Source organism: Salmo salar, chromosome ssa27 (genome assembly GCF_905237065.1).
Source record: "Salmo salar chromosome ssa27, Ssal_v3.1, whole genome shotgun sequence".
NCBI lineage: Eukaryota > Metazoa > Chordata > Actinopteri > Salmoniformes > Salmonidae > Salmo > Salmo salar.
Genome location: NC_059468.1, coordinates 6829369 through 6853650, shown reverse-complemented (window position 1 = coordinate 6853650; position 24282 = coordinate 6829369). Strand labels below are relative to the sequence as shown.

Genomic DNA, 24282 nt, shown 5'->3' with positions numbered 1-24282 from the left:
GTTACTTCTTTATAAAATTGTGTCATTGCTATATCATGATATTGCATTCTAAATACTAATAATTCCTCTTTATTCTGTACTTTCAGAAACCACACACACCAACAGTATTGAACATTATTTGCAAATATCATAACTGGAACTGGACATCTTACAAGCTGAAGATTGAGGACAGTTTTTTGTATGCTAGTGTACACTCCTTAACAGTTTTACTGGATGAAAACACAGCAAGAAAACACAGGCCAATATGTAATAGTCATCTATTTTATTGAAGTAAGGGTGGTGGTCGAACAACAACAACAAATACTTGTTTTACTAGAGGAGAAGATAAACTGCAAGATGAGACTGACAACTTATGAATATGCATAACCCATATTTCAAATTCATGCAGTGATTGAACAACAACTGCATTCCCCCCCCGACCCACCTCTAAAGGCATAGTATCACAGCAGATTGCCGGTCAAGTCACCTGTCAAGTCAGTAAGTCAGTCAGTAATTGTTGCAGATGTGCTCAATAGTGCTTGAGCATATGGTACTCCACAAAGCATGGTGAAACACATAGAGGTGTGTCACAAGCTGAACACATACTTTGTCAACCTCTTATGCTTCCTTTTCCTGGTGCCAGACAGGCAAACTTTGCAGTGCCTCCGTGTTCGACTACCTTGAGCAACGGTTTGAGGGACTTTGCAGGGAAAATGCCGTGCAGTGAGCCGTAGGGGATTGTCTGCAGCAGGACGACCACCAGTGGATGGGCGCCGAGGGGTGTGGTGCTCCTCCAGAAGCTCTCTCATGAGGTTATCTCTGTACTTTTGGTAGGTAATTACTTTACCTGTGGGGGAGAGGGAGTTGGGAGGATGATGAGACAGTGGGTAGGTAGGTGAGATATTGTCCCTATAATTGCATAATGGTACTGTATGATTTGTATGTGAACTGTACATCCAATTACAAAACATACCTTGTTCAGTAATCATCTCACCTGTTAGTTGGCGGTAAACTATGTAGCCATTGAGGGCCACAGTGTCGATCAGATGGAAAAATATCTTCTTATACCACTTGGTACTTTTCCGAGTGCATTCCACAAAGCTGTTTATCATGTCTGCCTTATCCACTGCCCCCATTTTGACATTATAGTGAAGCACACAGTCTGGTTTGATCTTTAACTCTCCCGTCAGGTGGTCCACCTTCCCTGTGGCCAACATGGTTGCTGTATGGACAGTAGAGAGGACATGGACGTCTCGTTTGTCATGCCACTTTACTGCCAGCTGTTGACTGTTCTCCTTGAACTCCACCTCCCCTCTCTGCATCTTCCTGCATCTGAATGCTGGCATCCCCTTCCTGTTTGACCTGACTGTGCCACAGGCCCCTGTACTGTTGGAGACCAGATGCTCGAAGAGTGTGGGACTGCTCTACCAATTGTCCACATACAAAGTGTGTCCCTTGCCGAGATGAGCCAGCATGGTCATCACCACGGACCCAGACACCCCAAGAGCCTCATAATGTTGGATGTCAGTGGTGGACCCTTGGTAAACTATAATGTCCCGGACAAATCCTGTCTTCACGTCGCACATGACAAAGAACTTGACCCCAAACCTGTGCCTTTTGGAGGGAATATATTGACGGAACGCCAGCCTACCCTTCCATAACATCAGGGACTCATCGATGAATAGGTCCTTGTATGGCACAAAGAACTGACCAAATGTTGATGTCAGGCTGGTAAGAACGTTTCTTATTTTGTGTAACGGGCCATTTAGGTTGGCAGTAGCATTGTTGACAAAATGCAGGCATCGCAGCAAAACTAGGAAGCGGTCTTGGGAAAAGAGGTTGGCGAAGAAGAGAGTTACAAACATAGGATCTGTGCTCCAGTATTCTCTTTGGGAGTTCTTCTTTACTTTTCCCATGAGAAGGACTGTCACCAGGAAGGTATACATTTCACAAATTGTGGTTGCCACCCATTTAGCAAGTTTCCCCCTCACTCCTGGCTCTCTCTTCTCCTGTAGCTCCAGGCATAGCAATTGGTCTCCTCTACTATGTCTCCCACCAGCTCCTCTGTCAGAAACAGCTTGAAGCACTCTGCCTCAGAGGGAAATGGCAAGGGGCTTTGCACTCCAGACTGGAACTCATCAAAGCAAATAGCAGGGCCAGGAGGAGGAGTGAAATGGCTGGCGGCCTTCCAGCTACCACAGACCTCCTGTACTTCATCCACTGCCGGTCTGCCTCCATCCCCATCAGCATCTTCAAAGTGACCTGGGACTTCGTCAAATAGAAATGTGTAAAATATCATGCGTATTGCACATTTGTAACATATTTTACCAATTACAATATGTCATACCAATTGTAATTCGCAACATATCATATGAAATGGATGATGGACACCCACAAATTAATACATACCATACAAAACGTTACATATCATACAAAATGGAGTGAGACATATTTACGTTTACTATATTACATCTACCCCTGTGTCCAGGTTGGTAAGCAACACACTCCGAAACAAAATAGAGTGAAGAAGAGCACTTTGAAGGCAGTTCACTGAAACTGAACGAAAACTGTCCCAAAACAAATGGAAAGCAGCACACTTTGAGGAAAATGCACTCAATTAATAAAACAATACAGCAATAAACCCAAATAAGCAATACACTGTGGGGTTGCAACTGCTGCACAAAAATGTAATGAATCAAAACAAGGAAAAACTCTCCAGTGAAAAAGTTCTTCCTGCTATGCTCTGCGTCCACCTGGCCCCCTACCCAGAATGCTCTCATCTCTGCTCGTCCACAGCACACTACCAGACCATACTAGTAGAGTATCTGTATCAGTGTCTGCCTCCACAGAGAGAAATCCAAAGTGCTCTCTCATGTGGCTGTTTTTCTTTTCGCCGGGGCTGTCTGTTTTGAAGCCTATGTAGAATTATTCCCTTGGTGTAAGATGGGGGGGGACAAGAGGCGCTCAGTGCTGCCTGAAACCCAAGCCTCTCACCGACGCCCTATCAGAACTCTGGGAACGTCGTGCTCCGGGCGAAGTCAACTTGGCTGCGTTCGAGCGCAAATATTTTGTGAAGCGCTGCATGGACCGGGTGCTGCTGGCAGGGGCTCACACAAATCGGCCTCCAAACCTCCAAAAAGAGATTTGGGAACACTGGGGGATGAATTTGGGGAATGTGAAGAACGTGGGGGTTTCTATGTCTCATAGTCTATCCTCAGTCTAAGCCCCTTTAAGTTGGACTTGATTGATCATGGAATGTGAAGGGCCATTTCTGAGAGTAAACATATTCGCTCTACTGATTTATAGTAAACTAATTTAACAAACAATTACAGCATGGTCAAACAAGTTAATGTTTCTGACAGTTTACTAAACAACTACTGATTTAGAACCACAGAGAGTTACCACAAGTCAGCAAAGACAACAGGAGCACTGCCTCCACTATTCAGCTCCATTTCAACTCAAACATTTAAACATCCTTAAATCAACTAGGCTATACACTGAGTGTACAAAAACATTAGGCACACCTTCCTAATATTGAGTTGCACCCCATTTTGCCCTCATAACAGACTCAGTTTGTTGGGCATGGACCCTACAAGGTGTCGAAAGCATTCCACAGGGATGCTGGCCCATGCTGACTCCATGGCTTCCCACAGTTGTGTCCTATGGATGGTGGACCATTCTTGATACACACAGGAAACTGTTGAGCATGAAAAACCCAGCAACATTGCAGTTCATTGCAAAGACTAAAAGTATTTGGTTTTCAAAAGTAAATGTAATTGAAAAAATATACTTAAGTATCAAAGGTAAAGTAAAAATCATATCAAATGGCTCATATTAAGCAAACCGAGACGGCACAATTTTCATGTTTGAATTTTTTATTTTACGGATAGCCAGGGGCACACTCCAATACTCAGACATTTACAAATGAAGCATGCGCATTTACGCTTCAAACACACCGACAGCGTCATTGCGCAAAATAGCACGCAGCATCTGGATATGTATGCAACAAAAGTTCAACATTCACCTTCTGCTACCATTTCTGTCAAGCCATCTATGCATAGATTGACACATACGTTCAATAAATCCAACATATGCACCACACCGAACGCACTCCAACTGCCTTTGCAACGCAATGCTGCAAGGCAAAGACATCGTTTCATTGAAAATGTATGTAATTCTGGTGTACCAAAATGCAATGATGCTGTCGGTGTGATCGAAGCGTTAGTGAGTCTGCCAGATCAGAGAGAGTAGGGACGACCAGGGATGTTTTTATTGATAAGTGTGTGAATTGGACCATTTTGCTGTCATGCTAAGCATTCAAAATACAGTATAACGAGTACTTTTGGGTGTCAAGGAAAATGTACGGGGTAAAAAGTACATTTTCTTTAGGAATGTAGTGAAGTAAAAGTTGTCAAAAATATAAATAGAAAGGTAAAATACAGACACACCAAAAAACTACTTAAGTAGTACTTTAAAGTTGTTCTACTTAAGTACTTTACGCCACTGGTTTAAGTACTTTACGCCACTGGTTTAAGTACTTTACGCCACTGGTTTAAGTACTTTACGCCACTGGTTTAAGTACTTTACGCCACTGGTTTAAGTACTTTACGCCACTGGTTGGCTGAATGTTCCAGACAGGGTCCTGAACGTTCTTCAGCTAGTGAACCTCGTCTTGCGTTGTGCAATGGCTGCTGATATGGCAGAACTTCATGAGCTCCATGACCTTGGACTCATGGACAATACACTTTGGCTCTTCTGAGTCAGATGATGTTAAGCTTGAGCTTGTTCTCGGCCGAAAGCTTTCATCCAATAGGTCGTATACGACTACAGTAGAAGTTGTACCCTACTTATAAACACAACAAATATGACAAAAAGTCAAAAAGTCATGGAAAGATTTTGTGACTTACACTAGTTCCTGGTGGTAAGCTTGATGCCGCTGCAGATGTTGATGGGATCGGACTCTAAAAAGAACACATAATGTTAGGCCAGTCACGTTACCCTCTGCGGTATTTAGTTAGCTAGCTAACAGTAAGATACAGTCCAGTAGGCTGTAACTAATGTTACCTAACGTTAGCTAGCAAAGTTACAAATCACATTGCCAGATAGCTGCTGGCTAATTACATTGATTTGCTTTGTAATGGCTAACCTGCGTATTATGAAAGCTAGCTAGATTTAGACTTAGCTAGCTAACAAACTACATTTGTTTATCTAAGTTAATTACGTTACCTTTGCGCGACTTCTTAGTAAGGTAACCATTAAATGTTAACGTCACCACAGCAACCTATGCTGCTTGTACTTTGCACATCCAGGTACTGAGCACCACAACATGACTAAAGTAACATTAGTTACCTGTTGACAACGATTCTCAACTGGATCCACCTTGACAGGGGCGGTACTACGTTCTGAAATCGATATGAATTCTGGATATTGTGGTTTACTCACAACCAGGAAAAGTAGATGGCCCGTTTCTGCCGGTGAGATGCAGAAGCGCTTGAATTTCATGTAGTGAGAAAATTCTTGATTTTTCTGACACAGATTAAATGTTAATAACATATTAACCCAATGAGTCCCACCGCGACGCCGGCAAGTTTTGGACTTGTAACCCCTTATAAACATAGTGTGTTTGAGCTATATCCTTTTGATTTGTCTATTTCTTCTCCATCTGTTGGTGCCAATCATTAGTCTGTGTGATCAACGGGTGCTGAGCTAGAGCGGTGTTTGTGAAACAAGAGTGGATGGCGAAGGGACCCGTGGCCAGGTCTTTTTTTACAAAAACGTCTGTAGAGTCCGAATGGTTTAAGCTACAAACTATTAAAACCTATTTATGAAAAGCTGAGACTCTCCTGAACACACACATGTTTTGCTTTATGACGCCCACAAGCTACATAAGAGTCGTTAGAAGGTAAGGGGTTATTCTAACCTACATAGAAGATCATAGGAAATCCAAGGACATAGTGTCTGTAATAAACTCACATAGTTGCCGTCACAAACGTCAAACTCCACACAGTCTCAATTCCCACTGAGCAAACTATCTATGTGCTTACAGCATTCAAATAAATCCATTTATATCTGTCAATAAAACTCATGAATGTGACTGTTTATGTCAAATTATTTTGTGTTGTACATGGTTGTCCTGAAAAGAAAATGGTAAACACTTAATTGTGAGGCTGAATATAAGGGCTGGACATGCAGATGAAAGTGAAAGTCAGATAAATGAAAGTCAGATAAATGAAAAGCCGATTTTTGGTGGGTTTGGGGACTGATAGAGTTAATGGACAAATGCAGTGAAAGAGCAACGGTGACATTTCCCTTTAAGGCCATAGCTTCTCTCCCGCCAAGCTTCACCGCCAAATAGATTTTGACGTCACCCACACACACAACAGCTTTAGAAACATCAAACACAAAAGCTTTTTATATGCAGATGTTTTCAGGATTGGTTTCCCATTCTAACATGAAAGCCTACCCAGATGCTTTCTCTATGCATGTAACAATGAATAAAAGTGTTGGTCCCATGTTTCATGAGCTGAAATAAAAGATCCCAGAAATGTTCCATACGCACAAAAAGCTTGTTTCTCTCAATTTATGTGCACAAATTTGTTTACATCCCTGTTAGTGAGCATTTTTTACTTTGCCAAGATAATCCATCCACCTGACAGGTGTAGCATGTCAAGAAGCTGATTACAGGATGATCATTACACAGGTACACCTTGTGCTGGGGACAATAAAAGGCACTCTAAAATGTGCAGTTTTGTCACACAACAATGCCACAGATGTCTCAAGTTTTGAGGGAGCATGCAATTGGCATGCTGACTGCAGGAATATCCACCAGAGCTGTTGCCAGAGAATTGAATGTCCTCCAAAATGTGTTGATGTCAACGTTGTGAACAGAATGCCCCATGGTGGCAGTGGGGTTATGGTATAGGCAGGCATAAACTACAAACGCAATTGTATTTTATCAATGGCAATTCTAATGCACAGAGATATCGTGGCGAGATCCTGAGGTCCATTGTCGTGCCATTCATCCGCCGCCATCACCTCATGTTTCAGTATGATAATGCACGGCCCCATGTCGCAAGGATCTGTACACAAGTCCTGGTAGCTGAAAATGTCCCAGTTCTGCCATTGACTGCATACTCATCAGACATGTCACCCATTGAGCATGTTTGGGATGCTTTGAATCGATGTGTACGGCAGCGTGTTCCAGTTCCCACCAATATCCAGTAACTTCGCACAGCCATTGAAGAGGAGCGGGACAACATTGCACAGGCCACAATCAACAGCCTGATCAACTCTATGTGAAGGAACTACATTGGACTTTGAGTAAACTGCAAACCACATATCCTGAGGCTGCATTTATTGTAGCTGGGGAATTTAACTAAGTAAATCTGAGGAAAACGCTACCGAAGTTCTATCAACACATTCCCTGTAGTAATCACGCTTCCAAATTATTAAAGTGACCAGTGATTCCATGTCTATGTACATAAGGCAGCAGCCTCTAAGGTGCAGGGTTGAGTAACAGGGTGGTAGCCATTCTAGTGACAGTGACTAAGTTCACGGCAGGGTGGAGGCTGGTTAGTGATGGTTATTTAACAGTCTGATGGCCTTGAGATAGAAGATGTTTTTCAGTCTCTCTGCCCCAGCTTTGATGCACCTGTACTGACCTCGCCTTCTGGATGATAGCGGGGTGAACAGGCAGTGGCTCGGGTGGTTGTTGTCCTTGATTATCTTTTTGGCCTTCCTGTGACATCGGGTGATGTAGGTGTCCTGGAGGGGAGGTAGTTTGCCCCCGGTGATATGTTTTGCAGACCGCACTACCCTCTGGAGAGCCTTATGGTTGTGGGCGAAGCAGTTGCAGTACCAGGCGGTGATATAGCCTGACAGGATGCTCTCGACTGTGCATCTGTAAAAGTTTGTGAGTGTTTTTGACGAGAAGCCACATTTCTTCAGCCTCCTGAGGTTGAAGAGGTGCTGTTGTGCCTTCTTCACCACGCTGTCTGTGTGGGTGGACCATTTCAGTTTTTCCGTGATGTGTACGCCGAGGAACTTCAAACTTTCCACCTTCTCCACTACTGTCCCGTCGATGTGGATAGAGGGGGTGCTCCCTCGACTGTTTCCTGAAGTCCACGATCATCTCCTTTGTTTTGTTGACGTTAAGTGTGAGGTTATTTTCCTGACACCACATTCCTGGCCCTCACCTCCTCCCTGTAGGCCGTCTTGTCGTTGTTGGTAATCAAGCCTGACGATTGAGTTGGAGGCGTGCATGGCCACACAGTCATGGGTGAACAGGGAGTACAGGAGAGGGCTAGGATGGTACCCTTGTGGGGCCCCAGCGTTGAGGATCAGCGGGGTGGAGATGTTGTTTCCTACCCTCACCACCGAGGTCGGCCCCTCGGAAAGTCCAGGACCCAGTTGCACAGGGCGGGGTCGAGACCCAGGGTCTCGAGCTTAATGATGAGTTTGAAGGATACTATGGTGTTAAATGCTGAGCTGTAGTCGATGAACAGCATTCTTACATAGTTATTCCTCTTGTCCAGATGGGTTAGGGCAGTGTGCAGTGTGATTGCGATTGTGTCGTCTGTGGACCTATTGGGGCGGTAAGCAAATTGGAGTGGGTCTAGGGTATCAGGTAGGGTGGAGGGGATATGATCCTTGACCAGACTCTCAAATACCTTCATGATGACAGAAGTGAGTGCTACAGGGCAATAGTCGTTTAGCTCAGTTACCTTAGCTTTCTTGGGAACAGGAACAATGGTGGCCCTCTTGAAGCATGTGGGCACAGCAGACTGGGATAGGGATTGGTTGAATATGTCCGTAAACACACCAGCCAGCTGGTCTGCACATGCTCTGAGGACGCGGTTAGGGATGCCGTCAGCCGTGCAAGGGTTAACAAGTTTAAATGTTTTACTCACGTTGGCCCCGGTGAAGGAGAGCCTACAGGTTTTGGTAGCGGGCCATGTCAGTGGCACTGTATTGTCCTCAAAGCGAGCAAAGAAGTTGTTTAATTTGTCTGGGAGCAAGACGTCGGTGTCCGTGACGAGGCTGGTTTTGTTTTTGTAAGTTTCTGTTTTAGTTTCTGTCTATAGGCAGGGAGCAACAAAATGGAGTCATAGTCAGATTTGCCAAAAGGAGGGCGGGGGAGGCCTTTGTATGCGTCACGGATGTTTGAGTAGCAAGGATTCCGAATTCTGCCAGCTCTAGTCGCGCACTCGATATGCTGATAAAATTTAGAGAGCCTTGTTTTCAGATTAGCTTTGTTAAAATCCCCATCTACAATAAATTCAGCCTCAGGATATATGTTTTCCAGTTTACAGAGAGTCCAGTGAAGTTCTTTCGGGGCCATTGAGGTGTCTGCTTGGGGGGGATATACACGGCTGTGATTATAATCGAAGAGAGTTCTCTTGGTAGATAATGCGGTCGGCATTTGAAGGTAAGGAATTTTAGGGCAGGTGAACAAAAGGACTTGAGTTCCTGTATGTTGTTATGATTACACCACATATCGGTAATCATAAGGCATACACCCCGGCCTTTTTCTTACAAGAGAGATGTCTGTTTCTGTCTGCGCAATGTGTGAAGAAACCGAGTGGCTGTACCGACTCTGATAACATATCCCGAGTGAGCCATGTTTCCGTGACACAGAGAATGTTACAATCTCTGATGTCTCTCTGGAAGGCAACCCTTGCTCGAATTTCATCTACCTTGTTGTCTAGAGACTGGACATTGGTGACTAGTATACTCGGTAGCGGTGAGAGATGTGCACATCTACGGGGCCTGACCAGGAGGCCGCTCCGTCTGCCCCTTCTGCGGCACCGTTGTTTTGGGTCGGCTACTTGGATTAAATCCGTTGTCCTGGGTGGTGGTCCAAACAAAGGATCCGCTTCGGGAAAGTTGCATTCCTGGTCGTAATGTTGGTAAGTTGACGTTGCTCTTATATCCAATAGTTCTTCCCGGCTGTATGTAATAAGACTTAAGATATCCTGGGGTAACAATGTAAGAAATAATACATTAAAAAAACGAAATACTGCATAGTTTCCTAAGAATGCGAAGCGAGGAGAGCATCACTGTCGGTGCCATCTTGTAAAAATATGATTCCATATGTGTTATTTCATAGTTTTGATGTCTTCACTATTATTCTACAAAGTAGAAATAGTAGAAAATAAAGAAAAATCCTTAAATGAGTAGGTGTCCAAACTTTTGACAGGTACTCAATATATATACAGCTTAAGTCGGAAGTTTACATACACTTAGATTGGAGTCATTAAAACTTTTTCTACCACTCCACAAATTTCTTGTTAGTTTTGGCAAGTCGGTTAGGACATCTACTTTGTGCATGACACAAGTAATTTTTCAAACAATTGTTTACAGACAGATTATTTCACTTAAAGTTCACTGTATCACAATTGCAGTGGGTCAGAAGTTTACATACACTAAGTTGACTGCGCCTTTAAACAGCTTGGAAAATTCCAGAAAATTATGTCATGGCTTTAGAAGCTTCTGATAGGCTAATTGACATAATTTGAGTCAATTGGAGGTGTACCTGTTAATGTATTTCAAGGCCTACCTTCAAACTCGGTGCCTCTTTGCTTGACATCATGGGAAAATCAAAAGCCAAGACCTCAGAAAATAAATTGTAGACTTCCACAAGTCTTGTTCATCCTTGGGAGCAATTTCCAAACGCCTGAAAGTACCACGTTCATCTGTACAAACAATAGTACGCAAGTATGTACACCGTGGGATCACGCAGCCGTCATACCACTCAGGAAGGAGACACGTTCTGTCTCCTAGAGATGAACGTACTCTGGTGCGAAAAGTGCAAATCAATCCCAGAACAACAGTAAAGGACCTTGTGAAGATGCTGGAGGAAACAGGTACAAAAGTATCTATATCCACAGTAAAATGAGTCCTATATCGACGTAACCTGAAAGGCCACTCAGCAAGGAAGAAGCCACTGCTCCAAAACCGCCATAAAAAAGTCAGACTATGGTTTGCAACTGCACATAGGGACAAAGATCGTACTTTTTGGAGATATGTTGTGGCAAAATGGCTTAAGGACAACAGAGTCAAGGTATTGGAGAGGCCATCACAAAGCCCTGACCGCAATCCCATAGAAAATTTGTGGGCAGAACTGAAAAAGCGTGTGCGAGCAAGGAGCCCTACAAACCTGACTCAGTTACACCAGCTCTGTCAGGAGGAATGGGCCAAAATTCACCCAACTTATTGTGGGAAGCTTGTGGAAGGCTACCCGAAACGTTTGACCCAAGTTAAACAATTTAAAGGCAATGCTACCAAATACTAATTGAGTGTATGTAAACTTCTGACCCACTGGAAATGTGATGAATGAAATAAAGCTGAAATAAATCATTCTCTCTACTATTATTCTGACATTTCACATTCTTAAAATAAATTGGTGATCCTAACTGACCTAAAACAGGGACTTTTTACTCGGATTAAATGTCAGGAATTGTGAAAAGCTGAGTTTAAATGTATTTGGCTAAGGTGTATGTAAACTTCCAACTTCAACTGTATATATATATATGTACACTCCGGACATTGCTCATTCTAATATTTATATAATTCTTATTTCCATTCTTTTACTTTTAGATTTGTATGTATTGTTGTGAATTGTTAGATATTACTGCACTGTTGGAGTTTACGAACATAATGCCACAGCGGTCGATGAAAGGGGACCAAGGCGCAGGGTGTTGTGTGCTCATTCTTTACTTTTAATGAGTAACACTTCACAAGAAAAAAACAAACGACAGCCAACAGTTCCGTAAGGTACATAGACTACACGGAAAACAACCACCCACAAAACCCAAAGGAAAACAGCCTGCCTAAGTATGGCTTCCAATCAGAGACAACAAAAGACACCTGCCTCTGATTGGAAACCATACTCGGCCAAACCTGGAAAACGAAACATAGAAAATGAAAACTAGAACACATTCCCCTAGACACAAACAAACCCCAAAACACACAAAAGAACCCTCCTGCCACGCCCTGACCATTCTACTATGGCAAATTACCCTTTTCACTGGTCAAGACGTGACACATAAGCATTTTGCTACACCCGCAATTACATCTGGTGAATATGTGTATGTGACCAATAACATTTTATTTGATGTTGTGCTGCATGAGGCCACAAGTGGTGGTCACACCAGATAATGACTGGTTTTCTAATCCAGGTCCCTACCTTCTTTTTAAGGTATCTGTGACCAACAAATGCATTTCTGTATTCCCAGTCATGTGAAATCCATAGATTAGGACCTAATTCATTTATTTCAATTGACAATTGACTCAGTAAAATCTTTGAAATTGTTACATGTTGCGTTTATATTTCTGTGCAGTATAGTATAGTGACTGACTCATCACTCTCCACCTTTGGTGGGTAGTCTAAAATATGATGTACTTTGGGGCCATCAAGTGGTCAATATGAAAAAGGAATTTCCACAATGGGCTGACTGAAAGGTTCATGAAACTGTTATGATTATGGATCAGAGTGTCAGAACAGATGGTATGCTGTTTAAATGGAGTATACGTGTATGTTTATGACTGACTGTTTATGGATTGCAGTTAGCAGCCAAACGACTGTAAAGCTGAATTATACTGTACATTATACTGATATGTAGCCTATATGTAGCGTGTTTATCTGAGGATTCAGCCAAGGTCAGTTTTGAAGGTGGTATTAATTGAAGTGCAAATATATCTTTCCATTGAGTTTTGAGTTCCATGGGGACTTTCTTGTCTCCAGTTAAATATTCCTAGTGCATGATATGACATGGCTTCCAGTGTGCATCCAATGTGACAAACACACACACACACACACACACACACACACACACACACACACACACACACACACACACACACACACACACACACACACATAAACACACAAAAACTCACACAAGCAAACAAACCTGTGCTCTGACGTGTGAGTAACTTGTGGAACAATGTTACTGTATCTGGCTTGTCTCCAGTTTTCTACTAGGGTAAAGAGCAGGGCCCTGTGGACCACTGCTACTCAGTTGACAGAAAATCCAAGGCAGGCTCAGTGACAACCTTCCGCCTCCCCACTACCCTAGAGGACAAGGACCAGGCAGACACAACCCATTCCTCTCTGCACTACCTCGGCCCCAGTGGACCCTCTATGTTCTGTCCTAAGACCATAAGCAGGAACAGGGACAGCCCTTGCCTTCCCCTTCTACCCATGCCCCAGAGGAAACTCTCTATCCAGTCTACAGAAGACCATAGGCAGGCAGAAAGAGCCTGTTCCCCTCCCTCTTAACACCAATGGACAGAACCTTCCTCTCTACCCCAAAGGACAGAATACCATCGGCAGACAGACTCAGTCCTCTACTCTCCCTACTACCCCAGATGACAGAAGACCATAAGCAGGCCAGGCAGACTCAGCTCTCTCCCCTCTCAACTCACCCCATGGACAGAGAACCATAGGGCAAATACACTATACACTGCACTTTCCCCGACGAACACAGACCTCTCTCCTCCCTATTACTACCCCATGGGACCATGAGCAGACTGATACAGCCCTCTACCCTCCCTACTACCCCAGAGGACCATAGCAGCATAAGACATCCCTGAGGCCTGTTCCCCCCTCCCTCCCCTCTCAGAAAGATGGGGTGATGAGTGACGGGTCCTCCTCCAGACAGCATGTCTGGACCCACACTCCATCAGCCATGTCACAGTTCTTAGGGGCCCGGTGCGCCATAAACACAGTTTCCCACACAAACACAGAGCCCAGTGACCATTTTACTGCTCTTAAACAGTTTTTGTAGTTTTGTCCCCTTTTAAAGAGACCAAGAGTTGACAAATGCATAAGCATAGTGGGTTTTTAGGAACTAGGCCAAAGTTTGTCTAAGAGTATATGAACGTGACTGTATTGTTTTAGCCAAGTGACATATGTTCAGTGAAAGACCCTAGTAAATTAAAGTAGAGTGGCCAATGTGCAGTGATTTTTGTTGGTGTTTAGTTGAGGGTGTGGTTTCACTGTGCCTCCAACAGGTGGCAGTCATGTGCCAGGCAGTGTAACTACAGAGGCCCTCAGTGGCGAAGTTAAAAAGGTTATAGGTTTTATTTTTCTCTGAATAACTTTCAATCAACACTAGAACTAGGTTTTAACATTTAACATGTGGAATTAGCAATACAGATTATCCTATCTCTGATGAATCAATCTATTTACATGATGTAAACTGTTTTTGGATGCATCCAAAATCCAGTAATCTAACTATTTGAGCGATTAGTGTTTTCTCACTTGCAAATTTTTCTGCAGTCTGTGTGCCTTCCTTCCACCACATACCTTCCCATGGTTTTTTGATGAATCGTACACAAGTTATATGTTTGTTACTGTATAGCTTCAAACCCCATGTTAACCAGTAACATTGAGTGTCACAACTTCCGCCGAAGTCGGTTCCTCTCCTTGTTCGGGCAGTGTGCGGCGGTCGACGTCACTGGTCTTCTAGCCATCGCCGATCCACCTTTCATTTTCCATTTGTTTTGTCTTGTTTTCCATTTACATTCCCTCATTACTGGTCGTGTATATAACCCTCTGTTCCCCCCATGTCTGTGTGTGAAATTGTTTGTTGTAAAGTGTTTGTGCACTCTGACTGGTTCGTGACTGGTTAATTTGTACCCATATATTGTTGTTCTGGGTGCCATTGGTTTTTCATATTAAACTGCTCTGGTTATTACCCAGTTCTGCTCTCCTGCGCCTGACTTCCCTGCAGCCAGTCACGCACCCCTTACATTGAGGTCCATGTTTCTGTTCATCACCATTAGGGTACTTTCTGTGTGGAGGTAAAATATCTCAAACAACTATCTGTTGGGTTGACTGATATTAATTCTTCCCTTGTGTTGGGCTCCCGCCTGTTGGACTATATTTCACAGCTTCGATAAATCAATATATCAGAGCCTTGTCCTTGTCTCGCAATGTTGCATGTTATCCCAGCTCTATTCCCAGCACAACAATCCATTGCACTCCAATCCCGGCCTTCCTACGGTTTCCCTGACATTACCAGAAAGACCATGGAGAGGAGAGAGCACACGGCATAAGGATGATTTATAGGAATTCAACTTTTACGGTTTCTTATTCTATGGTGGACCAGGTTGAGGAATAGGGGTTGAAACCGAAGTCCTGTGAAACACAATTGGAATCAGCAGGTCTTTGTGAGATTGGAGAGAGTTGAGTTCTCTCTACTGACATTATTGACTGAAGAAACTGTGACGTTTTTGTGGCTTCTGCTTTAATCTGGATTAATCGTCAAATGAAATTGGCTATTTATTCAGCTGATTCAACAAAATTGGTTTAACACTATCTATCCAGCATCCTTTTGCTGGGATCACTGCTTATTTTCAATAAGATACTGCAAGACATCATATAAAGACTTAAGAATGCAGAGCTAATTCTAGCAAACACTCCTCTATCAAGAATTATACAATGGGTGGGTCTAATCCTGAATGCTGATTGGTTCAAACCGCATTCTTGCCAGCGTCTAATTCGACAAGTAGCCACTGGCTAAAACTATGATGTTAAAATGCCTATTTACTCTGTTCCATCTGACTGTGCAATCCATTGTCTCATCAGCCCAGACAAGCAATTTATAAAATTGATCTCCAGAACAAAAAGCATCTAGACATTATCTCACATTTATTTTAGACTAACATTTAGTTTTCAACAGCAGAGATTTGCAACATTGTTTCAATATTAAAATTCATTATCCTGCTGTCCCATAGTAAAGAACGTGTCAGGAGTCTGGACGAGACAGAAGGGCAGGCAGCATTTTTCAGCCAGTAGAAATCATGAATCAACTGGCATAATTTTTATGGATATAAACTCAGCAAAAAAAGACACGTCCTCTCACTGTCAGCTGCATTTATTTTCAGCAAACTTAACATGTGTAAATATTTGTATGAACATAACATAACAACAACTGAGACATTAACTGAACAAGTTCCACAGACATGTGACTAACAGAAATTGAATAATGTGTCTCTGAACAAAGGGGGGGTCAAAATTAAAAATAACAGTCAGTATCTGGTGTGGCCACCAGCTGTATTTAGTATTACAGGGCATCTCCTCCTCATGGACTACACCAGATTTGCCAGTTCTTGCTGTGAGATATTACTCCACTCTTCCACCAAGGCACCTGCAAGTTCCCGACATTTCTGGGGGGAATGGCCCTAGCCCTCACCCTCCGATCCAACAGGTCCCAGACGTGCTCAATAGGATTGAGATCCGGGCTCTTTTCTGGTCATGGCAGAACACTGACATTCCTGTTTTGCAGGAAATCACGCACAGAACGAACAGTATGGCTGGTGGCATTGTCATGCTGGAGGGTCATGTCAGGATGAGCCAGCAGGAAGGGTATCACATGAGGGAGGAGGATTTCTTCCCTGTAACACACAGCATTTCTGTGACACACCACCCCAGACCATGACGTATCCTCCACCTCCAACTCAATCCTGCTCCAGAATACAGGCCTCGGTGTAACGCTCATTCCTTCGACGATAAACGCGAATCCAACCATCACCACTGGTGAGACAAGACCACGACTCGTCAGTGAAGAGCACTTTTTGCCAGTCCTGTCTGGTCCAGCAACGATGGGTTTGTGCCTATAAGCGACGTTGTTGCCAGTGATGTCTGGTGAGGACCTGCCTTACAACAGGCCTACAAGCCCTCAGTCCAGCCACTCTCAGCCTATTCCGGACAATCTGAGCACTGATGGAGGGATTGTGCGTTCCTGGTGTAACTCGGGCAGTTGTTGTTGTCATCCTGTACCTGTCCCGCAGGTGTGATGTTTGGATGTATGTATCCTGTGCAGATGTTGTTACACGTGGTCTGCCACTGCGAGGATGATCAGCTGTCCGTCCAGTCTCCCTGTAGCGCTGTCTTAGGCGTCTGACAGTATTGCAATTTATTGCCCCGGCCACATCTGCAGTCCTCATGCCGCCTAAGGCACGTTCACGCAGATGAGCAGGGACCCTGGGCATCTTTCTTTTGGTGTTTTTCAGAGTCAGTAGAAAGGCCTCTTTAGTGTCCTAAGTTTTCATTACTGTGACCTTAATTGCCTACTGTCTGTAAGCTGTTAGTGTCTTAACAACCGTTCCACAGGTGCATGTTCATTAATTGTTTATGGTTCGTTGATCAAGCTCCTCACCAAAACAGTGCTTAAACCCTTAACAATGAAGATCTGTGAAGTTAATTGGATTTTTACAAATTATCTTTGAAAGACAGGGTTCTGAGTTAAATGTTCTGTCATCTTCTTGCTGATTTTTGACCATTGCTCTCTGCTAGCTTTGATCAACTTCACCAGCACCTCAGTGCACATAACACACAGCCTTGATTGATAACCCTCTATCCCCGCCCTATAGGGGCAGCAGCTATCAGCCCTCTTTAAGACCAATCTACCCCCTGGGATAGTGGACCATAGCTGGACTACACACGCTCCTTTGATCTGCCCCACAAAGCACTCCAGCGTCTTTAACTTTAGATTAGATACCCCCTATTTACATAATGGCGTCCTGAGCTATTCTGTTTGCAGACTTAGGGTGACTCAGACAAAACGGGACATTAGTGAGTAGTAATCATGTTAACGCTGCTATCTGAGACCCAGCCAGGGGAGTCCAGGTGCTCTTGGGGTTAAGTATCTCTCAAGTCGACCATGATTCAAACTTAAAGGATTGTCTGTGTGCTCTGTGGGCCACTATCAGACCCCCCCCCCCCCACCCTCGCCCACCTCTGACCCCCTTCCAGTCGCGTGCCTGTGCGCTGATGAATGAAGGGCCCTTAAAACGGCAGGTTTGAATTACCGGCCTGCTGATGACTCCAGCAGTGTTGCGGTGCTTGTAACCATTTCTCAGTCCAGACACTGCAGCCGAGATAAAGAAAGGTCGTCTGGACCATTACATCAGGAGCTGAAATGGAACACACACACAGACACAGACACACACACCACCCCCTCCTGTCTAATCTGTAATCTCATGAGAAACCAGTGTTTAATCATAAACAGTCACAGTCAGTCCTCAGACGCTCCACATCAGGATTTGACCCAATTTGTACTGTTGAGGGACCGATGTCTCCAATTCCACAAGAAAGGTTTGCTGCAATCCGTTTCCTGCTGGTTATAAGATTATTCTCTATGGGGAACATGAAGGTGCGAACAAATTGGGGCTACTAACCGTTGAGCGCATATAAATGCATTAAAGGGTTAAACGGTCTGTTGTGATTCCATTCAACTATGCATTGAGCTGGTGAATCAATCAATCAAATTCAATCAAATGTATTTATAAACCCATTTTTACATCAGCCGATGTCACAAAGTGCTATAAAGAAACTCAGCCTAAAACCCCAAACAGCAAGCAATGCAGGTGTAGAAGCACGGTGGCTAGGAAAAACTCCATAGAAAGGCAGGAACCTAGGACAAAACCTAGAGAGGAACCAGGCTCTGAGAGGTGGCCAGTCCTCTTCTGGCTGTGCCGGGTTGAGATTATAACAGTATATGGCCAAGATGTTCAAATGTTCATGGATGACCAGCAGGGTCAGATAATAATAATCACAGTGGTTGTAAAGGGTGCAACAGGTCAGCACCTCAGGAGTAAATGTCAGTTGGCTTTTCACAGCCAAGTATTCAGAGTTAGGGACAGAGAACGACAGAGAACGATAGAGAACAGTGATCAGAACAGTGGTCAATAACCTTGATTATGGATGGAGACTTCTACTTCAACGAGTAGGTAGCTCTGGATGTACTGCTCAGTCCGGACCAGGCCCTAATCCCTGGGGACTCAAAAGAGAAAGAGAAGGCGCAAGAGAGGCAAACGAGTGGGCTCCCTGACGAGACTACGTCGGCGAGTAAACAAACCACCTCTACCCTCCGTTCTATTGGCGAATGTACAATCACTAGAGAAAAAACTGGACGAACTCTGTTCAAGACTATCCTATCAACGGGACCTGAAGAACTGTAATGGCCTGTGTTTCTCAGAGTCGTGGCTGAACACGGACGTGGATAATATACATCCAGCTGGTTTTTCTATGTATCTTCAAGACTGAACGGCAGCTTCAGGGGAGGTGTGTGTCTCTTTGTTTACAACAGCTGGTGTGTGATCTCTAATGTTAGGGAAGTCTCAAGGTTTTGCTCGCCTGAGGTAGAATATCTCATGATAAACTGCAAAACATACTATTTACAAACCGATGCTGCCACTAAGACTGCACTCAATGTGCTGTATAGGGCCATAAGCAAAGGAGAAAATGCACATCAGTCTGACCTCATTTTTACCAGTATAGCAGCGGCACTCCTAGTGGACAGTGATTCTAATGCAGGGAAACTGAAATCTGTCTGACCTAATTTTTACCAGAATGTCACCTGCGCAACAAGAGCCGAAAAATCTCTAGACCACCTTTACACCACAAACAGAAACACATACAAAGCTCTCCCTCGCCCTCCATTTGGCAAATCTGATAACTCTATCGTACTGAGTCCTGCTTATAAGCAAAAACTCAAACAGAAAGTACCAAAGACACACTCAATACGGAAGTGGTCCAATGAAGCTAAGGTGAGATGCTAAGCTACAGGATAAGATGCTAAGCTACAGGACTGTTTCGCTAGCACAGACTTGAAAATGTTCCGGGATTCATCTGATAACATTGAGGAGTTTACCACATCAGTCACCAGCTTCATTGATAAGTGCATCGATGACGTCATCCCCACAGTGACCATAAGTACATATCCCAACCAGAAGCCATGGATTACAGGCAACATCCGCACTGAGCTAAAGTCTTTGCTGCCGCTTTCAAGGAGTGGGACATTAGTCTGGTTGCTTATAAGAAATCCCGCTACGACCTCCGACGAGCCATCAAACAATCAAATGTCAATACAGGACTAAGATCGAATCCTACTACACCATCTCCGATGCTCGCTGGATGTGGCGGGGCTTGCAAACAATCATGGATTACAAAAGGAAACCCAGCCTCGAGCTGCCTGGTGACGCGAGCCTACCAGACTAGCTAAATGCCTTCTATGTTCTCTTCGAGGCAAGCAACAACAAACCATGCAGGAGAGCACCAGCTGTTCCGGACGACTGTAAGACCTTTAAACAGTTTAACATCCATAAGGCCGCAGGGCCAGATGGATTACCAGGACATGTACTCAGATCATGTGGTGATCAGGAGGGAAAGGGCAGTGTGGTGCAATAGAGATTGCATCATCTGTGGATCTGTTGGGGTGGTATGCAAATTGGAGTGGGTCTACGGTTTCTGGGATAATGGTGTTGCTATGAGCCATGACCAGCCTTTCAAAGCACTTCATGGCTACAGATGTGAGTGCTGCGGGTCGGTAGTCATTTAGGCATGTTACCTTGCTGTTCTTGGGCACAGGGACTATTTTGGTCTGCTTGAAACATGTTGATATTACAGATTCATTAAGGGACAGGTTGAAAATGTCAGTGAAGACAGCTGCTAGTTGGTCAGCGCATGCTCGGAGTACACATCCTGGTAATCCGTTTGGCCCTGCGGCCTATTTAAAGGCCCTGCGACCTGTTTAAAGGTCTTACTCACATCGGCTACGGAGAGTGTGATCACACAGTCATCCAGAATAGCTGATCATTATCAGTCATTTATTATCTATCCTGTTGCCTAGTCACTTCATTCCTACCTATATGTACATATCTATCTCAATAACCTCATACCCCTGCACATCGACTCGTTACTTACCCCGTGTATATAGCCAAATTATTGTGTATTTATTCTTTGTGTTACAATTTTTTAATAATTGTTCTACATACTTATGGCCATATACTGTATGTGGTTTTTTTTGGTAATGGAATTTTAAGGCACAAGGCAATATTTCTTTAACTTACAGAAGGCAGAAACATTTTCCCAAAACTAAATAAGAGTTGATATTAGAAACTAAATATTAGTGTTGATATTAGTTAGTAGGGGTCTTTACTTCAACATTATTGGGTCTTGATGCATTTTTAATACCTTTCAAGACCTTTTCTGGTAGATGTTTTCGAAGACCCCTTTTCCAGCTGCTAGACCAGAAATCAAAGTCTTTGCTTATTCTTAATTTGTTTGGATGGAAAATTGTTGGAAAATGTATATATGCCTTAATTCCAACAAAATATATAGACTCTTAGCTTTCATTTGACACACAATTTGACATGCTCCTACTGTATGAACTTCACATGTTGGTGCTTATGGGTCATTTTACATGGAAATTACCTGAAATTAAAATAGCTAACCTCAAAATATGATTATTCAAAGTCCTCAGCCTTAAATCTGAATCTCCCGACGTAGATTGTAGAACTGCCCTCAAACCTAGTTTATTGTCAAGCTTGAGTATCAAGCTCTCTAACAACTCAGATATGATCATCCCATTTGTTGTTCTACAAATGAAATCCACAGCAATCATCCATTTTCAGGGATACACCTAACATCACAACACAGAGACATTGAATCAAGGAGATGGAGAAAAAAAATACAAAAATCCCTCTTCACACATAGAGAGGAATGTATTCTGGGTGTATGTAGTCAGAGCAGACACCAGAGAGGCATTCCTTCACATAGGTTTTAACGACAAACCAAATAGAGAGTCTTCTACAGTCAACCATCCTTTATCAGGCGCTCTCCGCGACATTCGTTACATGTGTTGCCGCGTAAAGTGAACCCTACAGGTTTCAAGTGGTTGCCGAGCCCCTGCAAGATGACCCGGTGAACCCCTCTATCTGCCTGCACATTCCTTTCAATTGGCTGACTGGGAGCTAAGTCCTTATGGCCATAAAGGGCTGGTGTGGCTGATATAGGTCTCCCTCAACTAGCATGCCCCAGTGAAAGGCTTAATCAGAGAGGATGGTGATAACTGCAGCCATGAGGCGATGGGAGAATGGGAGAAAGTCATGAAGCTGTACAGCTGAGCTAGTGGTGTTACTTTATGGATAAAGTGCTACTGATGGCTGTGTGTACATTCATACAAACAAACCTACTTATATGGATTAGTTATATACACAAATACTAACTTGTACACATAAACACACATACAGCCAGTACATATTTCTGCCCTCAAGGCACAGCTGTCCTCAGAGCATCTGCATATTGTACATAAATCCCACTGGGTGCATCCACTCGCACATGCTTTTACACAAAATGTAAATAGCTACTCTGCACACATACCAAACACAGGAATAAATTACCAAGGAGAAAATGGACCCTAATTTCTCCTAATAATTATGTCTGGATCTGAGCTCAAAGGGGGACCATCCATAACCCAATGATTGTGTTTGGTAATACGTTTCAAGGCTCTTTCAATAGTGCTTGTGTGCTCACTGTTGAGAGGGCCAAATATGAGTACAGGGGTGAAAATGGATGAGATTGTTGCTGCCTCAGTTCAACTGCCAATGCTGAGAGAATGGTTACTGAAGTTTATTCCTCGCTGAAAGCTGAATTCAGAGTGTAAATGAAGACACTGATTGATTAGGCTTCATTCAGGCATATTCATTCACTCACCGTAGACATGGAATCTCGAAGGCTGTTTATAAATCACTTAAAGGCAAAGGAAACCTTCAGTTTCCTCACCAAATTATCATCCATTTCCAAGTCTAACCAAAACACTGTGGTGTCATTTGACCTCTTTTCAGCACTGGCAGGCTGACCTATTTTTCGAAAAGATGTCCAAACTACCAAACATCCATAAAACATCCCCCCCCCTTAAAATCACACATGTTCACAAAACACCTTTTGTTGGAAGGGGGGGGGGCACAAGTCTGGAACCCATTTCTGCCAGTTTTCAGATAACAACATGAGTAGCACTTCAGTGACACTCCACAGATCACAGGTTAGCGGTGCACACACAATGACTCCATTCATTAACTGGGCCTGAAATACCATTTCACAGCAGATGCCATCTTTCTACCCGCACGCTAGACATTGAGGAGAGACACGGCAATAATACGCTTGAAACATTTTTGGCAGCTTTCATCCATAAATGGCTCAGGTATGTGTGTTTAAGAGGGGACAAAAAATACAATAGTGAAATGAAGCAGCAGTTGGTCTGAACTACGAAATGGAGGTCACACATATTAAGTCGCTCGAGGGACCTTGTGTCGGCTTTCAGACGAATCGGGTTCTTCATACCTGATTACAGTATATACAGACACACTCCACCCTGGCAATGCTACGGCAAACCATCGCAATTAGAAAGAAAACCTTTCATAGAATTCATTTTCATCGATCACGCCTAATCAATATGTCAAAAAGACAGTTGTGTGCAGAGTGACGCCAAACCAAACACGCCATTACCCAGGTGGACCCATGGCACTGTCCGATGGCCTCGGCTCGGAGCGTATCCAACGAATCGACTATAATACACTGCAGCTGCGAAAGCGATTGCATAATTACAAATAAATGAAGACATCATATATCCTGGATTTCCACAATGATACCCGAGGAAGAGGTCTGTTAGCATAAAGTCCCAGATTAATTGGTATAAATTGGTCATTGACTTTGTGGAGGACGCCCGTCTTACTCAATACAGTATCGGCTGTGAGTTCTGCAATAACCAATGAGCGAGGTGAACAATCCCATGGGTGTCATCCATATATGGCATTAAACCCAGACTCTATCAACATTTGAGAATAATTTTACATGTGAGTCGGGGTTACATCGGATGGGCCTTGCATCCGGTTGTTCCAACTTCCTCCCTGTTTGGAAAAGGTTCCACGTGCCGGTCTACTGCTATATGCAGCTGTCAAGGGGTTAAAAATAGAGGGTGTAAGAGAAAGGGCCGGTGCCAAAATGAAAAAGGACCTAGCCCAGGCCTCATGCAACACCTATAAAGCAGATGTGCCACACTCACAATTAATCGAGCAGTTCGTCCACAAAGGAATTCCCTTTTGAGAGGCAAGGCGGTGTGTCTAATCGCACCAGACCTCTGTGACACCGGGGGACTTTTCAACAGTATGGGCGAACCATCTCTGGTCTATCCCATCTTCATTCGATTTCTCTTATCCAACACACACTCTCGCGCACAAGCATCTAAACACACACACACACACACACACACACACACACACACACACACACACACACACACACACACACACACACACACACACACACACACACACACACACACACACACACACACACATGCTCACACACACTTAGCCTATCTACAGTGAGGCATGTACACAGGCGCACACGCACACACAATCTAGTGGCTGCTGAATGAGCTATCTTCTTGCTTACACAGAACAGTACATTGCACTGCAGATACTGTACTTTGACATAAAAAAAATCTCTAT

General features: G+C 43.7%; 1 protein-coding gene across 2 annotated transcripts; it reads right to left on the bottom strand.

Moving 5' to 3' along the window:
• Positions 1-247: 247 nt before the first annotated feature.
• Positions 248-5759, bottom strand: LOC106588501 (piggyBac transposable element-derived protein 4-like). Of its 2 annotated transcripts, XM_014177601.2 has the most exons (4): positions 5206-5344; positions 4887-4940; positions 974-2247; positions 248-826 (listed from the first exon to the last, which is right to left on the bottom strand). In XM_014177601.2, exons 3-4 carry the CDS (start codon positions 1323-1325, stop codon positions 567-569), a joined length of 612 nt encoding a protein of 203 aa, XP_014033076.2. In that variant the 5' UTR covers positions 1326-2247; positions 4887-4940; positions 5206-5344; the 3' UTR covers positions 248-566. The 2 variants fall into 2 exon arrangements, 1 of the variants encoding a protein (XP_014033076.2); XR_006762379.1 differs by having other exon boundaries at positions 974-4940; positions 5329-5759.
• Between the last annotated feature and the right edge of the window lie 18523 nt (positions 5760-24282).